Raw genomic sequence first — 19,523 nt, forward strand, 5'->3', positions numbered from 1 at the left:
GATAGACCTGCTGGATTTGTTGTGTCAGCTGTCAGCTCTAGTTTGTAGTGCGGTTTTCTTGTACTGGTTTTTTGTCTGCTGTGCTTTGAGGAGTTTCTGATTTTTGACTTCAATCAAAGCAGGTTCTTCACTTTGCTTTACATATTCTGCCAAGTATTATTATTATTATTATTTTCTAAATGGATCCAAGTATCTTAAGGCCAGATGATACCATAGGGGAAAGGCAACACAGAATAGGTAAAGAGGCAGTACAGCGATATCTGGCTAATATATATGGACCCAAATCTCCAGGACCTGGTGAACTCCATCTAAGGGTATTAAAATAATAAGTAATCTCAGAATGAACCCCTGGCAATCGCCTCTGAGAATTCCAATAGAATAGGATTCCAATAGAGGAGGCCGGATGGCCATCTGCCGGGAAGGCTTTGACTGTGTTTTCCTTGTGAACATGATACGAGTTGTATCCGTTGTCCCTCGAGGGCTCTTCCAGCATGACGGTGTGTCGGGTTCTCCCAGTTGTGCTGTGGGTCAGTCTACCAGTTGGTAGATTCCAACAGGTTTTCTCTTTGGCCCACTTATATAGGGGCTCTCATATACCAGAGGGTAATTGAGGTTTTGTGGCTGGCCCGTTTTATGGCTGGTATCTGTAAGACACACGCTGATAGATTCCAACAGGTTTTATTGTACAGAATACCTGAACCTTCTCTTTGGCCCATTTATATAGGGGCTCTCACATACCAGAGGGCAATTGTGGTTTTATGGATTGTTAGCTTCTCTTTTCCCAGTTGTGCTGTGGGTCAGTCTTCCACCAGTTGGTAGATTCCAACAGGTTTTATTGTACCGAATACCAGAACCTTTTCTTTGGCCCATTTATATAGGGGCTCTCACATACCAGAGGGTCATTGAGGTTTTATGGCTGGCCCATTTTATGGCTGGCATATTCCAACAGGTTTTATCGTACAGAAAACCAGAACCTTCTCTTTGGCCTATTTATATAGGGGCTCTCACATGCCAGAGGGTCATTGAAGTTTTATGGCTGGCCCGTTTTATGGCTGGCATCCGTTCTTTGTCAGCTGACCGGAGATGTCAAAGATTGGAGATCATGACACGGTGTTGCTCTCCTCTTGCAGACGTGAACGAGTGCGAGATGGGGGCCCCGTGCCAGCAGCGCTGCTTCAACACCTACGGCACCTTCATCTGCCGCTGCGGCCAGGGGTACGAGCTGGACGAGGACGGATTCACCTGCAAAGGTACCTGCGGGCGGGGCCCCAATGCTACCCTTCCCAGGCCCTTCGCATTCTCATTAATTTCCCAATCATTACAAAACTCCCATCTCGTTCATATCACCTGTTTTATATCAGTCCCAATACTGAATATTATTTATAACTAGCTTGGGGAGCCGGCGATGCCCGGGTCATTTGAGAAAGGCATGGTTTGTCTGTGTTAGTCTAAACCCAATGTCAGCCGGATTCAGTGGGTGAACTACAACTCCCATATGCAAGTCACATCATCCATGGTCCATCCCCCTCCAAACAGGGCCAGGATGTAGAATGGGTCATGGGTTCAGGGCTGTCTGTATAAGGGTGGACTACAACTCCCAGAGCAAAGGCCAATCAACCCGAAACCCGGGGCTGTGGCGCAGACGGGAGAGCAATGAATCACTGACCAGGAGGTCATAAGTTCGAGGCCCGCTCGGAGCTATGTTGTTGTCTTTGTCCTATGTTAAAAGGCATTGAATGTTTGCCTATATGTGTAATGTGATCCGCCCTGAGTCCCCTTCGGGGTGAGAAAGAAGGGTGGAATATAAATGCTGTAAATAAATAAATAAATAAATAAATAACTACAACTCCCAGAGCCTAAGTACAATCACCCTGAACCTCTGCCTGTATGCACAGTTGGATATGATGAGGCAGTGTGCCAAGTTTGGTCCAGATCCGAAGTTGGCTGGGTTCAGTGCTGTCTGTATAAGGGTGAACTACAACTCCCAGAGCCTAAGTACTAGGGTTGTCCAAAAAATCGTTTTGATTCTTATATCGGAATTATTTCGGATTGTTCTCGCTTTTTGAATTGAGTTCCGAGACGTTGTTCCTGGGCGCAACCAGCAATGTAATTTGAACCATCGTTGGCCCATTCTCTAAATGTGTCTTAATGTTTCGTTAATTTTTTCCCCCAAAAAATCATAAAAGACAGGAAATGTTCTGCAATTTGTTGAGCAAAGACTGTTGAATGTGATCTCCCATTGTACCAAATTTGATGAGGATAGCTCCAGAAATGAGGGCGGGAGAGCCCTGGAAAAGTCCCCCCCCCCCCCCAGTTTCCTGTTTTTTCTTTTTTGAGACTGCGCATGCGCGTCCGCCATTTTAGAAACATTTAGAATCATTACGAATTTTCGGAAAAATCCGAAATTTTTGGGTGAAAAATTCGGAAATACTTTCTATATCGAAGCGCCGGCACCCTCTACTTTAGAAACGAGAATTGAAACATTTTTTCCATCGATCGGACATGCCTACTAAGTACAATCACCCTGAAACCTTGGGTGTAGGCACAGTTGGGCATGATGAGGCAGTGAGCCAAGTTTGGTCCAGATCCGACGTCGGCTGGGTCCAGTGCTGTCTGTGTAAGAGTGAACTACAACTCCCAGAGCCTAAGTACTAGGGTTGTCCAAAAAATCGTTTTGATTCTTATATCGGAATTATTTCGGATTGTTCTTGCTTTTTGAATCGGGTTCCGAGACGTTGTCCCTTGAGACGTTGTCCCAAGAAGTGAGTGAAGCTACTTGGTGCATCCTCCCCCAATCTGCCCCAGGACGGAAAGGGGTTCATGGGGGTTCGGTGTGCCCAGTTAGGCCCAGTTCCGTCACTGGTGGGCATCGCAGTGGCCTGTGGGAGCCGTAGAGATAGAGATTGTGATGCTTCCGCCATGGCCACCAGAGGGCGGTGTTTGGCTGCGGATTCCAGGCAGGAAGACACTGGATTCTCGGCTGGATTTCTTTAGGACGGAATTGGATTCATGTGTTTTAGGGGTTTTTTAGGACATTGGATGTAAATAACACGTCCTTCCTTTCCCGCAGATGTTGACGAATGCAGCTATTCAACTTACTTGTGCCAACACCAGTGCGTGAATGAGCCCGGCCACTTCTCCTGCGCCTGCCCCCAAGGATACCAGCTGCTCAGCACCCGCCTCTGCCAAGGTCAGTATTATTATTATTATTATTATTATTATTATTATTATTATTATTATTATTTTATGATGACACAGCAAACAAGATAGATATGCTGGATTTCGTTTCACAAAATCACAAGTTGAACACTTCCCAAGGGTCTAGGACTGTGTGATGTATATTATTATTATTATTATTATTATTATTATTATTATTATTATTATTATTGTTATTATTATTTTATGATGACACAGCAAACAAGATAGATATGCTGGATTTCGTATCACAAAACCACAAGTTGAACACTTCCCAAGTGTCTAGGACTGTGTGATGTATTATTATTATTATTATTATTATTATTATTATTATTATTATTATTATTATTATTTTATGACACAGCAAACAAGATAGACATGCTGGATTTCGTTTCACAAAACCACAAGTCGAACACTTCCCAAGTGTCTAGGACTGTGTGATGTATTTTCGGATGATGTGCACAGATCCCAGCAGGGTGGCCTTTTGCAGTTGGCAGATGGTGATTTTGTCAATGTCTATTGCAGGGGTCCCCAAACTAAGGCCCGGGGGCCGGATGCGGCCCCATCAAAGCCATTTATCCGGCCCCCGGCCCCTCCCTCGCCCGGTGCGTGCCTTCCAGAGTTTTTCTTGTTCATAATAGTATTTGAATTAGTATTTAATTAATAATTAATTATCAAGGGGGGTGCTTTGCTAGTGCTTTTGGTGCAAAAAGGCAGAAAGGGGCTGGACTAAATAGCGCAAGGGGTCTCTTCTAATCCTCTTTATTATTATTATTGACACAAAGACACAGTATATATGCAAACAAGCAAACACAGCAAACAAGATATATATGCTGGATTTTATATCATAAAATCACAAGTTCCCAAGCGTTTAGGGCTGTGTGACGTATTATTATTATTATTATTATTATTATTATTATTATTATTAACATTGATTCTGGGTGGCCATCTGTCAGGGGTGCTTTGCTTGTGCTTTTGGTGCCAGAGGCAAAAGGGGGTTGGACTCAATGGCCCAAGGGGTCTCTTCTAACCTTCTTTATGATTTTTATTATGATTATGATTGTTATTAACATTGAGGCTGTATTTGGTCCCGTTTGGGGTTTTTTAAACTTCAAAATAAGAGATGAGCAGTGTGCATAGGAATTTGTTTATGGTTTTTTTTTCCAACTCTATTCCGGCCCTCCAACGATCTGAGGGACCGTGAACTGGCCCCCTCTTTAAAAAGTTTGGGGACCCCTGGTCTATTGTTTCCAAATGCCGGCTGAGATCTTTTGGCACGGCACCCACTGTGCCCATCACCACTGGGACCACCTGCACTGGTTTCTGCCAGAGTCTTTGAAGTTCAATCTTGAGGTCCTGAGAGCGGCTGAGTTTTTCCTGTTGTTTTTCGTCAATGCGACTGTCACCTGGAATGGCAACATCAATGATCCAAACCTTGTTCTTTTCCACAACTGTGATGTCTGGTGTGTTGTGTTCCAGAACTTTGTCAGTCTGGATTCGGAAGTCCCACAGTATCTTTGCGTGCTCATTTCCCGATACTTTTTCAGGTTTGTGATCCCACCAGTTCTTTTCTGCTGGGAGGTGGGACTTGAGGCATAAGTTCCAATGGATCATTTGGGCCACGTAGTTGTGCCTCTGTTTGTAGTCTGTCTGTGCAATTTTCTTACAGCAGCTGAGGATATGATCAATGGTTTCGTCGGTTTCCTTGCACAGTCTGCATTTTGGGTCATCAGCTGATTTTTGGATCTTGGCCTTAATTGCAATGAATCATTTGGGCCACACAGTTGTGCCTCTGTTTGTAGTCTGTCTGTGCAATTTTCTTACAGCAGCTGAGGATATGATCCATGGTTTCTTCGGTTTCCTTGCACAGTCTGCATTTTGGGTCATCAGCTGATTTTTGGATCTTGGCCTTAATTGCAATTAATCATTTGGGCCACACAGTTGTGCCTCTGTTTGTAGTCTGTCTGTGCAATTTTCTTACAGCAGCTGAGGATATGAATAATAGTTTCTTCGGTTTCCTTGCACAGTCTGCATTTTGGGTCATCAGCTGATTTTTCAATTTTGGCCTTAATTGCATTTGTTCTGATGGCTTGCTCCTGGGCTGCAAGGATCATAATAATTATTATTATCGTAATATTATTATTATTATTATATTCGGGAGGACTTATATGCCTTACTTTATGGGAGGGGGCTGGACTGGATGGCCTTTGGGTTCCCTTCTGACCCTCTCTGGTCTTCCGCGACCCCAGATATCAACGAATGCGAGACCGGGTCCCACCAGTGCACCGACACCCAGAACTGCATCAACTTCCACGGGGAATACCGCTGCGTGGAGAAGAACCGCTGCCAGGAGCCCTACGTCCAAGTCTCCGAAAAGTGAGTGTGAGTGTGAGAAGCGGTGCTGGCGGCGCATGAGACCCAAGCGCAGCAGAGTGATTGACAGGGCCGCATGCCACTCTGCGGCCGGTTTGTCTCCGCTGCAGCCGCTGCCTGTGCCCGGCCACGAACCCGCTCTGCCGGGAGAAGCCCTCGTCCGTCGTCCACCGGTACATGAGCCTCACCGCGGACCGGACGGTGCCCTCCGACATCTTCCAGATCCAGGCCACCAGCGTCTACCCCGGAGCCTACAACACCTTCCAGATCCGCTCGGGAAACGAACAAGGAGAGTTCTACATCCGGGTAAGACACATGGACACGGCCCAGGCGGAAAAGAAGATCCCATCATCCTAGAGTTAGAAGGGACCCCCCCCCAGGCCCCTTTTATTATTTTCTATTATTATTATTATTGTTGTTGTTGTTGTTATTATTATTATTTTATTTATATTTATTATTATTATTTCCTATTATTTTCTATTACTGTATTTTATTTTTATTTTATTTATTATTTTCTTTTATTATTATTATTTATATTTATTATTATTATTTTCTATTATTATTTTCTTCTATTATTATTAATTTTATTTATATTTATTATTTTCTATTATTATTTTCTGTTATTATTATTATTTTCTTTTATTATTATTATTAATTTTATTTATATTTATTATTTTCTTTTATTATTTTCTTTCATTATTATTATTATCTTATTTATATTTATTATTGTTATTTTCTATTATTATTTATTTTATTTATATTTATTATTATTTTCTATTATTATTTTCTTTTATTATTATTATTTATTTATTTATATTTATTATTATGTTCTATTATTATTTTCTATTATTATTATTTTATTTATATTTATTATTATTTTCTATTATTATTTTCTTTTATTAGTATTATTATTTTATTTATATTTATTATTATTTTTATTCTATTATTTTCTATTATTATTATTATTATTACTATTATTATTATTGAATCCTAGAGTTGGAAAAAACACCTCAAGAGCTATCCAGTCCAACTCCCTGCCATTCAGGAAGGCACCATCAAAGCCCTCCCGACAGATGGCCACCCAGCCTCTACTTAAAAACCTCCAAAGAACGAGACACTCACATTATTATTATATTTATTATTTTCTATTATTATTATTATTATTATTATTACTATTATTATTATTGAATCCTAGAGTTGGAAAAAACACCTCAAGAGCTATCCAGTCCAACTCCCTGCCATTCAGGAAGGCACCATCAAAGCCCTCCCGACAGATGGCCACCCAGCCTCTACTTAAAAACCTCCAAAGAACGAGACACTCACATTATTATTATATTTATTATTTTCTATTATTATTATTATTATTATTATTACTATTATTATTATTATTGAATCCTAGAGTTGGAAAAAAAACCTCAAGAGCTATCCAGTCCAACTCCCTGCCATTCAGGAAGGCACCATCAAAGCCCTCCCGACAGATGGCCACCCAGCCTCTGACTCCATCCCAGGCAGTCTATGCCACGCTGGAGTTGGAAGGCAACTCCAAAGGCCACCCGGTCCATCCTCTCCTGCCAGGCAGGAAACCACCACCCGAGCCCTCCCGGCAGATGGCCAGGCAGCCCCTGGAGTGACCCTTGGTCTCTTGTGTCCCTTTTCCCAGCAAATCAACAACCTGAGCGCCATGCTGGTCCTGGCCCGGCCGGTGACGGGTCCGCGTGAGTTTGTGCTGGACCTGGAGATGGTCACCATGAACACCCTCATGAGCTTCCGCTCCAGCTCCGTCCTGCGGCTCACCGTCTTCGTGGGCGCCCACTCCTTCTAGCACCCGGCCACGGAACGGACAGGTAAGCCCGAGATTGGCGGGTCTCCTTTTCCTGGTCCGAGCCCTCCCTGCAGATGGCCATCCCGCCTCCATTTGGGAACCTGGACCACAAGGGAGTCTGCATTTCACTCGCGTTGGAAGGGACCCCAAAGACCATCCAGTCCGACCCCATTTCTGCCATGCAGGGAGACACAACCTGATCCTTCCCGACAGATGGCCATCTAGCCTCGTAGAACCTTAGACCCGAAGGGCCTGCCAGGCAGGAAGACAGATTTCTGATTGTTGATGATGCTGATTTATGTTATTGTCTTTTGTAATGTTGTTGGTTTTTTGAGTTATGTTTTAATCTACGGTTGATTTTATTCCTGATGGATTTGGGCTTGTTCCCCATGTAAGCTGGGAGATGGAGGCCGGATATAAAAATAAAGTTGTTGTTGTTGTTATTATTATTATTATTATTATTATTATTATTATTATTATTATTATTATTATTATTATTATTGTGAGCCTCCCTGAGTCCCTTCGGGGAGATGGAGGTGGGATATAAAAATAAAATTATATTATTATTATTATTATTATTATTATTATTATTATTATTATTATTATTATTATTGTGAGCCTCTCAGAGTCCTTTCAGGGAGATGGAGGCAGGTATGAAAATAAAATTATATTATTATTATTATTATTATTATTATTATTATTATTATTATTATTATTATTGTGAGCCTCTCAGAGTCCTTTCAGGGAGATGGAGGCGGGGTATGAAAATAAAATTATATTATTATTATTATTATTATTATTATTATTATTATTATTATTATTATTATTATTATTGTTGTGAGCCTCCCCGAGTCCCTTCAGGGAGATGGAGGCAGGATATAAAAATAAATTATTATTATTATTATTATTATTATTATTATTATATTATTATTGTGAGCCTCTCAGAGTCCCTTTGGGGAGTTGGAGGCAGGATATAAAAATAAAGTTGTTATTATTATTATCATTATTATTATTGTGAGCCTCCACAAGTCCCTTCGGGTAGATAGAGGCGAGATATAAAAATAAAGTTATTATTATTATTATTATTATTATTATTATTATTATTATTATTATCATGAGCCACTCCAAGTACCTTCAGGGAGATGGAGGCAGGATAGAAAAATAAAGTTATTATTATTATTATTATTATTATTATTATTATTATTATTATATTATTATTATTATTATTGTGAACCTCCCCAAGTCCCTTCAGGGAGATGGAGGCGGGATATAAAAATAAAGTTATTATTATTATTATTATTACTATTATTGTGGGCCTCCCTGAGTTCCTTCAGGGAGATAGAGGCGAGATATAAAAATAAAGTTGTTATAATAATAATAATAACAATAATAATAATAAAAATATTGTGAGCCTCCCCAAGTCCCTTCAGGGAGATGGAGGCAGGATATAAAAATAAAGTTGTTATTATTATTATTATTACTTTATATTATTATTATTATTATTATTATTATTATTATTATTATTATTATTATTATTATTGTGAGCCTCCCTGAGTCCCTTCGGGGAGATGGTGGTGGGATAGAAAATTAAATTATTATTATTATTATATTATTATTATTTCTACCCACATCTGACAAAATGGGCTTCCTTCCCTCGATCTAGATGTATTTTTACAGAAGAGGGTTGGACTGGATGGCCTTTGGGGTTCCCTTGCAACTCTATGATTTTTTGATTGCTTGTTTACATCTTTTTACAGAAGAGGGTTGGGCTGGATGGCCTTTGGGGTTCCCTTGCAACTCTATGATTTTTTGATTGATTGTTTACCTCTTTTTACAGAAGAGGGTTGGGCTGGATGGCCTTTGGGGTTCCCTTGCAACTCTATGATTTTTTGATTGATTGTTTACATCTTTTTACAGAAGAGGGTTGGACTGGATGGCCTTTGGGGTTCCCTTGCAACTCTATGATTTTTTGATTGCTTGTTTACATCTTTTTACAGAAGAGGGTTGGGCTGGATGGCCTTTGGGGTTCCCTTGCAACTCTATGATTTTTTGATTGATTGTTTACCTCTTTTTACAGAAGTGGGTTGGACTGGATGGCCTTTGGGGTTCCCTTGCAACTCTATGATTTTTTGATTGATTGTTTACCTCTTTTTACAGAAGAGGGTTGGGCTGGATGGCCTTTGGGGTTCCCTTGCAACTCTATGATTTTTTGATTGATTGTTTACATCTTTTTACAGAAGAGGGTTGGACTGGATGGCCTTTGGGGTTCCCTTGCAACTCTATGATTTTTTGATTGATTGTTTACATCTTTTTACAGAAGAGGGTTGGGCTGGATGGCCTTTGGGGTTCCCTTGCAACTCTATGATTTTTGATTGATTGTTTACATCTTTTTACAGAAGTGGGTTGGACTGGATGGCCTTTGGGGTTCCCTTGCAACTCTATGATTTTTGATTGATTGTTTACATCTTTTTACAGAAGTGGGTTGGACTGGATGGCCTTTGGGGTTCCCTTGCAACTCTATGATTTTTGATTGCTTGTTTACATCTTTTTACAGAAGAGGGTTGGGCTGGATGGCCTTTGGGGTTCCCTTGCAACTCTATGATTTTTTGATTGCTTGTTTACCTCTTTTTACAGAAGAGGGTTGGGCTGGATGGCCTTTGGGGTTCCCTTGCAACTCTATGATTTTTTGATTGCTTGTTTACCTCTTTTTACAGAAGAGGCTTGGACTACGTCTGCCAGGGCCGGGCCGGGCCGGGCCGAAGCCCCGAGGGGATCCGTGGTCCCACGACTTCCTGAGCCAGGACTACAACGCGGCTTCCAAAAGACAGAGTCCTGGGTTCAAAATTGACCGCGGAGAGGACTTTTTTTGGGAACTTAGCAGCAAAGTTCTCTTTTTCTGTTCTTACAAAGGAAGAAAAAAAAAAACCAAGAATATTTAGTAAAATTGTTGTTTTTTTTTTTTTTTAAAAAAAGAGAACATTATTTATTTATTTACAGTATTTATATTCCGTCCTTCTCACCTCCATTATCAAATCTCTGGCATTTTCTTATGGGTGCCGCTTTTAAGCAATACCTATTTACCTACTCGCATTTTGCTTCCGAACGGCTAGATAGGCAGAAGCTGGGCTGAAGACCAGGAGCTCACCCTGACCCAGGCTTCAAACGGTCAACCTTTCCATTGGCAAGATTTACTGCAAATGGTGGTTTGAGTCAATAGATGTGGAAGAAACGTCAGGAGAGAATGCTTCTGAAACATGGCCATACAGCCCGGAAAACTCACAGCAATCCATTAAAATACATAAGTAAAAGCAGCCATGACCCCCCCCCCCCCCCAAATTGAAATACCCGATAATGTTCACCCCTTCTTTTATTTAACACAAAGGGGGTTTGGAAAGGTTGGCCCAACTATTAGGCCAATGGTTTAAACAACAAATTAAATGCCATTTACTATGGAAAGCGTTTGGATTTTTAAAATGAATTTAAAAGGCCTGAATGTGTTCCTTTGGGTCCTGACCCACCGGCCTCCAGAGCTGAAGGTCAGTTTCTCTCACCCTTGAGGGATCACCAAACCACCTCCTTAAGCAGAAGCTGGATGGTCATCTGTCGAGAGGGCTTTGGTTGTGCCTTCCTGCAGAGCAGAAGGGGCTTGGATTTATATTTATAAATTTATATATATATACATTTATATTTATAAATGTATATATATATATATAAATTGGGGTCTATATATATATATATATATATATATATATATATATATATATATATATATAAAAATATATGAAATGAATATTATTTTTATTAGAATATTAACATAAAGTTATATTTATATATATATATATAAATTGGGGTCTTTTCTGTGCCTTCCTAAGACTGAACCGGAGATTTTTATTAGAATATTAACATAAATTTATATTTATATATATATATAAATTGGGGTCTTTTCTGTGCCTTCCTAAGACTGAAAACCCAAAGAGCCTTTGCAAAAAGAGAACCTGAGATTTTTATTAGAATATTAACATAAATTTATATTTTTATATATATATATATATATATATATATATATATATATATATATATATAAAAATTGGGGTCTTTTCCGTGCCTTCCTAAGACTGAAAACCCAAAGAGCCTTTGCAAAAACAGAACCTGAGATTTTTATTAGAATATTAACATAAATTTATATTTATATATAATATATATATAAATTGGGGTCTTTTCTGTGCCTTCCTAAGACTGAAAACCCAAAGAGCCTTTGCAAAAACAGAACCTGAGGTTTTTATTAGAATATTAACATGCGCGCGCATATATATATATATATATATATATATATATATATATATATATATAAAATTTTATATATTTATAAAAGAAATCAACCTCGGAAAGGCCATTTTCAGAAGGGATTTGTCCACAAATAGGGAAGGGTGTGTGTGTGTGTATATATGTGTGTGTGTATATATATACACACACACACACACACACACACACACACACACACACACACATATATACATACATACTGGAATAGTCATCTTGCCATCATTTTCGAATGATTATCTCGAACGCGGGCTCAAGGCAACGGTCCGGGCGTGCAATACAGTTGGGCCAAAGACTTGCTCAGGACGGGGCCCAGGTTTCTGGAGAAAAGAGAAAGAAGAAGAAGCAGAAGAAGAAAGAGAAAGAAAGGGTTATAGAATGGGTGGAGGCACGAAAAAAAGATTCCACCAAAGCATTAGGAAGAACTAAATGCAAAAGGCCACCCGACTGGGATCTGCAGCAGCATCCGAAAATACATCACACAGTCCTAGATACTTGGGAAGTGTTTGACTTGTGATTTTGTGATACAAAATCCAGCATATCTAGCTTGTTTGCTGTGTCATACCATAATAATAATCTATATATATAAAAGAGTGATGGCATCACGGCGACCCACAAAACAACGAAACTACAGGCCCCCCAACCTTACAAGTATATATAATACATACAATATATTATATTATACGACTGTATTGCAATATTATTAGTAATATTGCATGTAATATAAATATACAATTATAATAGTGAATTATAATAATCATATTTTTTTTTCATGTCAGGAGCAACTTGAGTTGCTTCTGGAGTGAGAGAATTGGCCGTCTGCAAGGACGTTGCCCAGGGGACGTTGTCCAGATGTCTTGATGTTTTGACCATCCTTGTGGGATGTCCCTGCCTGAAGCTGGAGCTGAGAGAGGGAGCTCATCCTCACTCTGTCTGGGTGGGATTCAAACCTGGCAGCCTTCAGGTCAGCAACCCAACCTTCAAGTTACAAGGCTTTTATCCCCTAGGCCACCGGAGGCTCCAGAACTATAATAATAATATGATGTAATACAATGTGATAATAATTATAATTATTATTACATTGTATTACATCATATTATCATTATTATTATTATTATTATTAATAATAAATGATGGTGATGCAAGTCTCCTTCTTGGAAGGTGTCTAAGAAGGGGCTGGATGGTCATCTGTCAGGAGGGCTTTGATGGTGTCCTGCTTAGCAGAATAGGGGTTGGGCTGGATGGCCCTTGGAATTACATTCCAAATAATAATAATAATAATAGTAATTATTATTATTATTATTTTATCTAGTTTGCTGTGTCATACAATAAAATAATAATAATAATAATAATAATAATAATAATAATAATAATAATAATACATCACACAGTCCTAGACACTTGGGAAGTGTTTGACTTGTGATTTTGTGATACGAAATCCAGCATGTCTATCTTGTTTGCTGTGTCATAATAATAATAATAATAATAATAATAATAATAATAATAATACATCGCACAGTCCTAGACACTTGGGAAGTGTTCGACTTGGGATTTTGTGATACGAAATCCAGCATGTCTATCTTGTTTGCTGTGTCATAATAATAATAATAATAATAATAATAATAATAATAATAATAATAATAATAATAATACATCACACAGTCCTAGACACTTGGGAAGTGTTTGACTTGTGATTTTGTGATACGAAATCCAGCATGTCTATCTTGTTTGCTGTGTCATAATAATAATAATAATAATAATAATAATAATAATAATAATAATAATAATAATAATACATCACACAGTCCTAGACACTTGGGAAGTGTTTGACTTGTGATTTTGTGATACGAAATCCAGCATGTCTATCTTGTTTGCTGTGTCATAATAATAATAATAATAATAATAATAATAATAATAATACATCACACAGTCCTAGACACTTGGGAAGTGTTCGACTTGTGATTTTGTGATATGAAATCCAGCATATCTATCTTGTTTGCTGTGTCATAATAGTAATAATAATAATAATAATAATAATAATAATACAGTCCTAGACACTTGGGAAGTGTTTGACTTGTGATTCTGTGATACGAAATCCAGCATACCTATCTTGTTTGCTGTGTCATACAATAAAATAATAACAATAACAATAACAATAATAATAATAATAAATGATGGTGAAGCCAACGGTTCTCTATGGGCTTCCCTCTCTGCTGGTTTGTTGTTCAAGGGATAAGACTCTGGATGTTCTTGGGGTTGAAATGAAGGTGTTGTCGGGAAACACTCACCGCTGCAGTTTCCCGCATTTGGTGCCGCTGAGCATCTGTTCCTGGGCCTGGGACGAGGGGCAAGCGGCGAAAGCATCCCGAAGGCTGAGGAAAGAGAGAGAGGCAGGGATTCGGGATGGATTCGGGACTTTGAAATGTAAAACTTGTCCAAATTGTGTTGTCGGAGGCTTTCATGGCCAGGATCACAGGGTTGTTGTATGTTTTCCAGGCCATGTTCCAGAACCAGAAGCATTCTCTCCTGACGTTTCGCCCACATCTAGGGCAGGCATCCTCAGAGGTTGTGAGAAATAATAATAATAATAATAATAATAATAGGATTGTTGTATGTTTTCCGGGCTGTGTGGCCATGTTCCAGAAGTAGCATTCTCTCCTGACGTTTCGCCCACATCTAGGGCAGGCATCCTCAGAGGTTGTGAGAAATAATAATAATAATAATAATAATAATAATAATAATAATAATAATAATAGGATTGTTGTATGTTTTCCGGGCTGTGCGGCCATGTTCCAGAAGTAGCATTCTCTCCTGACGTTTCGCTCACATCTAGGGCAGGCATCTTCAGAGGTTGTGAGAAATAATAATAATAGTAATAATAATAGGATTGTTGTATGTTTTCCGGGCTGTGTGGCCATGTTCCAGAAGTAGCATTCTCTCCTGACGTTTCGCTCACATCTAGGGCAGGCATCCTCAGAGGTTGTGAGAAATAATAATAATAATAATAATAATAATAATAGGATTGTTGTATGTTTTCCGGGCTGTGTGGCCATGTTCCAGAAGTAGCATTCTCTCCTGACGTTTTGCCCACATCTAGGGCAGGCATCCTCAGAGGTTGTGAGAAATAATAATAATAATAATAATAATAATAGGATTGTTGTATGTTTTCCGGGCTGTGTGGCCATGTTCCAGAAGCAGCATTCTCTCCTGACGTTTTGCCCACATCTATGGCAGGCATCCTCAGAGGTTGTGAGAAATAATAATAATAATAATAATAATAATAATAATAATAATAATAATAGGATTGTTGTATGTTTTCCGGGCTGTGTGGCCATGTTCCAGAAGTAGCATTCTCTCCTGACGTTTTGCCCACATCTAGAGCAGGCATCCTCAGAGGTTGTGAGAAATAATAATAATAATAATAGGATTGTTGTATGTTTTCCGGGCTGTGTGGCCAAGTTCCAGAAGCATTCTCTCCTGACGTTTCACCCACATCTAGGGCAGGCATCCTCAGAGGTTGTGAGAAATAATAATAATAATAATAATAATAATAATAATAATAATAATAATAATAATAATAGGATTGTGAGGTATGGACCTCACAACCCGAGGATGCCTGCCACAGATGTGGGCGAAATGTCAGGAGAGAATGCTTCTGGAACATGGCCATGCAGCCCGAAAGACATACAACCACCTTGTCCAAATTGCCCAGCACATGGTACCAGGTGAGGCGATTGTGCCATGGATGGGAGTACGAAGTGTCCTTACGGGGAGAAATATTAAGCGAAATATCAAGCCATGGAAATGAAATGCAGAGATGTATCTCTGAGTGGGGAGGCCTGGCTTGTGAAAGGGACCCAGGCACCATCGCAGGCCCCGAGTGGAGTGTGTGGAGGTGGGAAAGGCCAAGGCAACGGCAGGGAGATTGAATCGGGATACAATAAGAGGGAAGCCGGAGGTGATTCTCACCTGGCGGGTGTGGGGAATCTCTCCATTGGAGGGAGATTTAATTGGGGTCTGGGGTCTGGATAAGAGGGGAGTCGGAGGTGATTCTCACCTGGCGGGTGTGGGGAATCTCTCCATTGGAGGGAGATTTAATCGGGATCTGGGGTCTGGATAAGAGGGGAGTCGGAGGTGATTCTCACCTGGCGGGTGTGGGGAATCGGTCCAGGAGGGCCGTGGCCTTGTCCCCGCTGATGCCGCTGAGCTGGAGGAGCTGCCGGGCAAAGACCTCTCTCACCGTCTGGGCCTGGAGAGGAAGAGGAAGAGGAAGGAAGGAAGGAAGGAGGGAGAGACAGAAGGAAAGGAAAGAAGGAAGGAACGAAGAAGGGAAAGAAGAAAGGAGAGAAAGAAGAAAAGAGGGAAGAGGGAGGGAGAAGGACAGAAGGAAGGGAAGAGGAAAGGAAGGAAGGAAGGAAAGAAGGAAGGAGAGAAGGAAGGGAAAGGAAAGAAGGAAGGAAGGAAGGAAGGAAGGAAGGAAGGAAGGAAGGAAGGAAGAAGGGAAGGAAGAAAAGAGGAAAGGAGAGAAAGAAGAGAAGGAAGGAAGGAAGGAAGGAAGGAGGGAGAAAGGAAGGGAGAAGGAAAGAAAGAAAGAAAGAAAGAAAGAAAGAAAGAAGAAAAGGAAGGAAGGAAGGAGGGAGAAAGGAAGGGAGAAGGAAAGAAAGAAAGAAAGAAAGAAAGAAGAAAAGGAAGGAAGGAAGGAGGGAGAAAGGAAGGGAGAAGGAAAGAAAGGAAGGAAGGGAAAGGAAGGAATGGAAGGGAAGGAATGGAAAGGAATGAAGGAAGGAAGAAAATAAGGAAAGAAGGAAAGAAAGGAAAGGAACAAAGGAAGGAAAGAAGAAAGGAAGGAAAGAAGGAAAGAAAGGAAAGGAACAAAGGAAGGAAAGAAGAAAGGAAGGAAAGAAGGAAAGAAAGGAAAGGAACAAAGGAAGGAAGGAAAGAAGAAAGGAGAGAAGGGAAAAGAAGATGGCGAAAAGGAAGGGAAGGAAGGAAGGAGAGAAAGAAGAGAAAGGAAGACAGAAGGGAAAGGAAGGAAAGGAAAGGAAAGAAGGAAGGAAGGAAGAAAAAAAGGAAAGAAGAAAGGAGAGAAAGAAGAGAAAGAAGGGAAAGGAAGAAGGAAGGGAAACAAAGGAAAGAAGAGAAAGAAGGGAAAGAAAGGAAGGAAGGAACAAAGAAAAGAAGGAACAAAGAAAGAAAGAAAGAAAGAAAGAAAGAAAGAAAGAAAGAAAGAACGCAGGGATCAAAGAAGGCAACCTTTCTCCCTCCCTTCCTTCCTTCCATTCATTTTGTTCTCCCAAGAAAGTGGGAACTGAGAGGGGCTGAGTTTGGGGGGCTGAAGGTGCAAGGGGCTGTTCCGACTTACGTACAAATTCAACTTAAGAACAAACCGACAGAGCCTACAGGTCTTGTGGGTGACGGGGGTCTGCCTGCCTGCCTGCGTGTCTATGGGCCGGCCCCTGGTCCCCGCCCGGGGTGTGGTCCCCGCACCTTGTTCTTCACGGCGCTTTCGTTGAACTCGGCGAAGGTCAGGAGGCGGGACGAGCGGCTGTCCGTCTGTGGAGGGCGTTCCGGCTGCAGCTCTTCCCGGGTGCAGCTCACGAGGGTCCGGTCCTGCCGAGACGGAACAAGCGCTCATAAAGTTTGGGTCGCCGTGGGTTTTCCGGGCTGTCTGGCCATGTTCCAGAAGCATTCTCTCCTGACATTTTGCCCACACTGAAACACCTTGCTGTTACAAAGCCTGGCTGCTTCCTGCCTGGGGGGAATCCTTTGTTCTGAGGTGTTAGCTGGCCCTGATTGCTTCGTGCCTGGAATTCTTCTATTTTCTGTGTGTGGTTCTTTATTTACTGTCCTGATTTTAGATGGGGAAGGGGGAACGATGGGCTACAGAATCAGTTGGAGGTCTAGTTCAACCCCCTGCCGTGCAAGAAAAGCACTGAAATGGATTATATGGCAGTGTGGAGTCAAGATAATCCAGTTCAAAGCAGATAATATAAGATTCTAAATGGGTAATATAGCTGTGTGGAAGGGCCTGGAGTCTACACTGCCATATAATCCAGTTAAAATCTGATAATCTGTGGAAGAGGCCTAAGTGAGGCCTAAATCTGCCTGTCCCCTAGCTGAACCCTGGCTGTCCCTTGGCTGAGTTGGTTGCTAGGAGACCAAGTGGGCAGCAATTGGATAAAAACAATTATTGCTCTCCCTCTAATTAGGACTTTATTTTTCTTTTCTTTTTGTTGCATCAACCTAGAGGCGTGGATGATGGGTTGTGTTGTCAAATTTCGAGGCTGGGGGGCCTGTGGTTTTGTTGTTTTGTGGGTCGCCGTGATGCCATCACTCATTTATATATATAGATAGGTATCAAAATCAAACATTGACTGAGAAGCCGGCCTTTCCAAAGCTTGTGAAACAGAAGCATCTTCCGCAGAGCCCACGGTCAACATGGCATGCTGTTGCTCAGATCTGTCGAAATTCGTGGCTCCCAGGAATCATTTTTTGCAATGATCCCAGCACCATTTGGGGTCGGGACCCACCGTTTGAGAAGCACGGCCCAAGCGGACTTTTTGGAGCAGACAAAATGGATTGGTTTATTTATTTTCTCCTGTGAGAGTGGGCATTATTCTCCGAGGGTCAGTCCAAAGTTGCCCATGGGAGAGGGTCTCCCCAGAGAGTCAGACTCACCCCATACAGTCGGGCCAGGTGACGGGTCATGACGGTCAGGTAGGCCGCGGATTCCCGGATGTCCCGGGTGCGTTTGACAAAGAAGCCGTCCACCACCTGCAGAAGACGGAACCACTGACCGCATAGGAAAGCTGATCAAGAAACACAACCTACAACTATCGACAGATCCACTTAAGCCAATGGTGGGCAAGCTTTTGCACTTGGTGTGTCAAGATTCACCAAAAAACCTAGCATGACTTGGGTGGGGTGTCACTTTGAGAGAAAAAAAAAACAACCATAATTTCACAATATATATAGTTTAAATAACAAAAATATATACAGCAGAGTCTCACTTATCCAACATTCTAGATTATCCAAGGCATTTTTGTAGTCAATGTTTTCAATAGATCGTGATATTTAGGTGCTAAATTCGTAAATACAGTAATTTCTACATAGCATTACTGAGTATTGAACTACAGTAGAGTCTCACTTATCCAAGGTTCTGGATTATCCAAGGCATTTTTGTAGACAATGTTTTCAATATATCGTGATATTTTGGTGCTAAATTCGTAAATACAGTAATTACTACATAGCATTACTGCGTATTGAACTACAGTAGAGTCTCACTTATCCAAGGTTCTGGATTATCCAAGGCATTTTTGTAGTCAATGTTTTCAATATATCGTGATATTTTGGTGCTAAATTCGTAAATACAGTAGAGTCTCACTTATCCAAGCTAAACGGGCCGGCAGAAGCTTGGATAAGCGAATAGCTTGGATTATAAGGACTGATCAAAGAAAAGCCTATTAAACATCAAATTAGGTTATGATTTTACAAATTAAGCACCAAAACTTCATGTTATACAACAAATTTGGCAGAAAAAGTAGTTCAATACGCAGTAATGTTATGTTGTAATTACTGTATTTACGAATTTAGCACCAAAATATCACGATATATTGGAAACATTGACTACAAAAATGGCTTGGATTATCCAGAGGCTTGGATAAGCGAGACTCTACTGTACAGTAATTACTACATAGCATTACAGCATATTGAACTACTTTTTCTGTCAAATTTGTTGTATAACATGATGTTTTGGTGCTTAATTTGTAAAATCATAACCTAATTTGATGTTTAATAGGCTTCTCCTTAATCC

General features: G+C 40.6%; 2 protein-coding genes across 4 annotated transcripts in view; one reads left to right on the forward strand and one right to left on the reverse strand.

The window, feature by feature from the left end:
* The window catches only part of efemp2 (EGF containing fibulin extracellular matrix protein 2), a 25,571-nt gene extending 15,222 nt beyond the window's left edge, over window positions 1–10,349 (forward strand). For all 3 annotated transcript variants that reach the window (XM_062964845.1, XM_062964843.1, XM_062964844.1), the window contains exons 7-12: window positions 1,131–1,250; window positions 3,071–3,190; window positions 5,445–5,571; window positions 5,679–5,874; window positions 7,229–7,412; window positions 10,105–10,349. In XM_062964845.1, coding sequence (XP_062820915.1) covers window positions 1,131–1,250; window positions 3,071–3,190; window positions 5,445–5,571; window positions 5,679–5,874; window positions 7,229–7,390 — 725 coding nt within the window. In that variant the 3' untranslated portion in view covers window positions 7,391–7,412; window positions 10,105–10,349. The remainder of the gene's footprint in view (window positions 1–1,130; window positions 1,251–3,070; window positions 3,191–5,444; window positions 5,572–5,678; window positions 5,875–7,228; window positions 7,413–10,104) is intronic.
* Window positions 10,350–10,739: 390 nt separating this feature from the next.
* The window catches only part of mus81 (MUS81 structure-specific endonuclease subunit), a 30,431-nt gene continuing 21,647 nt past the window's right edge, over window positions 10,740–19,523 (reverse strand). Inside the window, exons 13-17 of the mRNA XM_062965199.1 lie at window positions 18,389–18,484; window positions 17,198–17,320; window positions 15,856–15,959; window positions 13,999–14,082; window positions 10,740–12,030 (exon numbers count right to left, since the gene is read on the reverse strand). Of these exons, the coding sequence (XP_062821269.1) occupies window positions 11,964–12,030; window positions 13,999–14,082; window positions 15,856–15,959; window positions 17,198–17,320; window positions 18,389–18,484 (474 nt within the window). The 3' untranslated portion in view covers window positions 10,740–11,963. The remainder of the gene's footprint in view (window positions 12,031–13,998; window positions 14,083–15,855; window positions 15,960–17,197; window positions 17,321–18,388; window positions 18,485–19,523) is intronic.

Source organism: Anolis carolinensis, unplaced genomic scaffold (assembly GCF_035594765.1).
Source record: "Anolis carolinensis isolate JA03-04 unplaced genomic scaffold, rAnoCar3.1.pri scaffold_14, whole genome shotgun sequence".
Classification (NCBI taxonomy): Eukaryota; Metazoa; Chordata; class Lepidosauria; order Squamata; family Dactyloidae; genus Anolis; species Anolis carolinensis.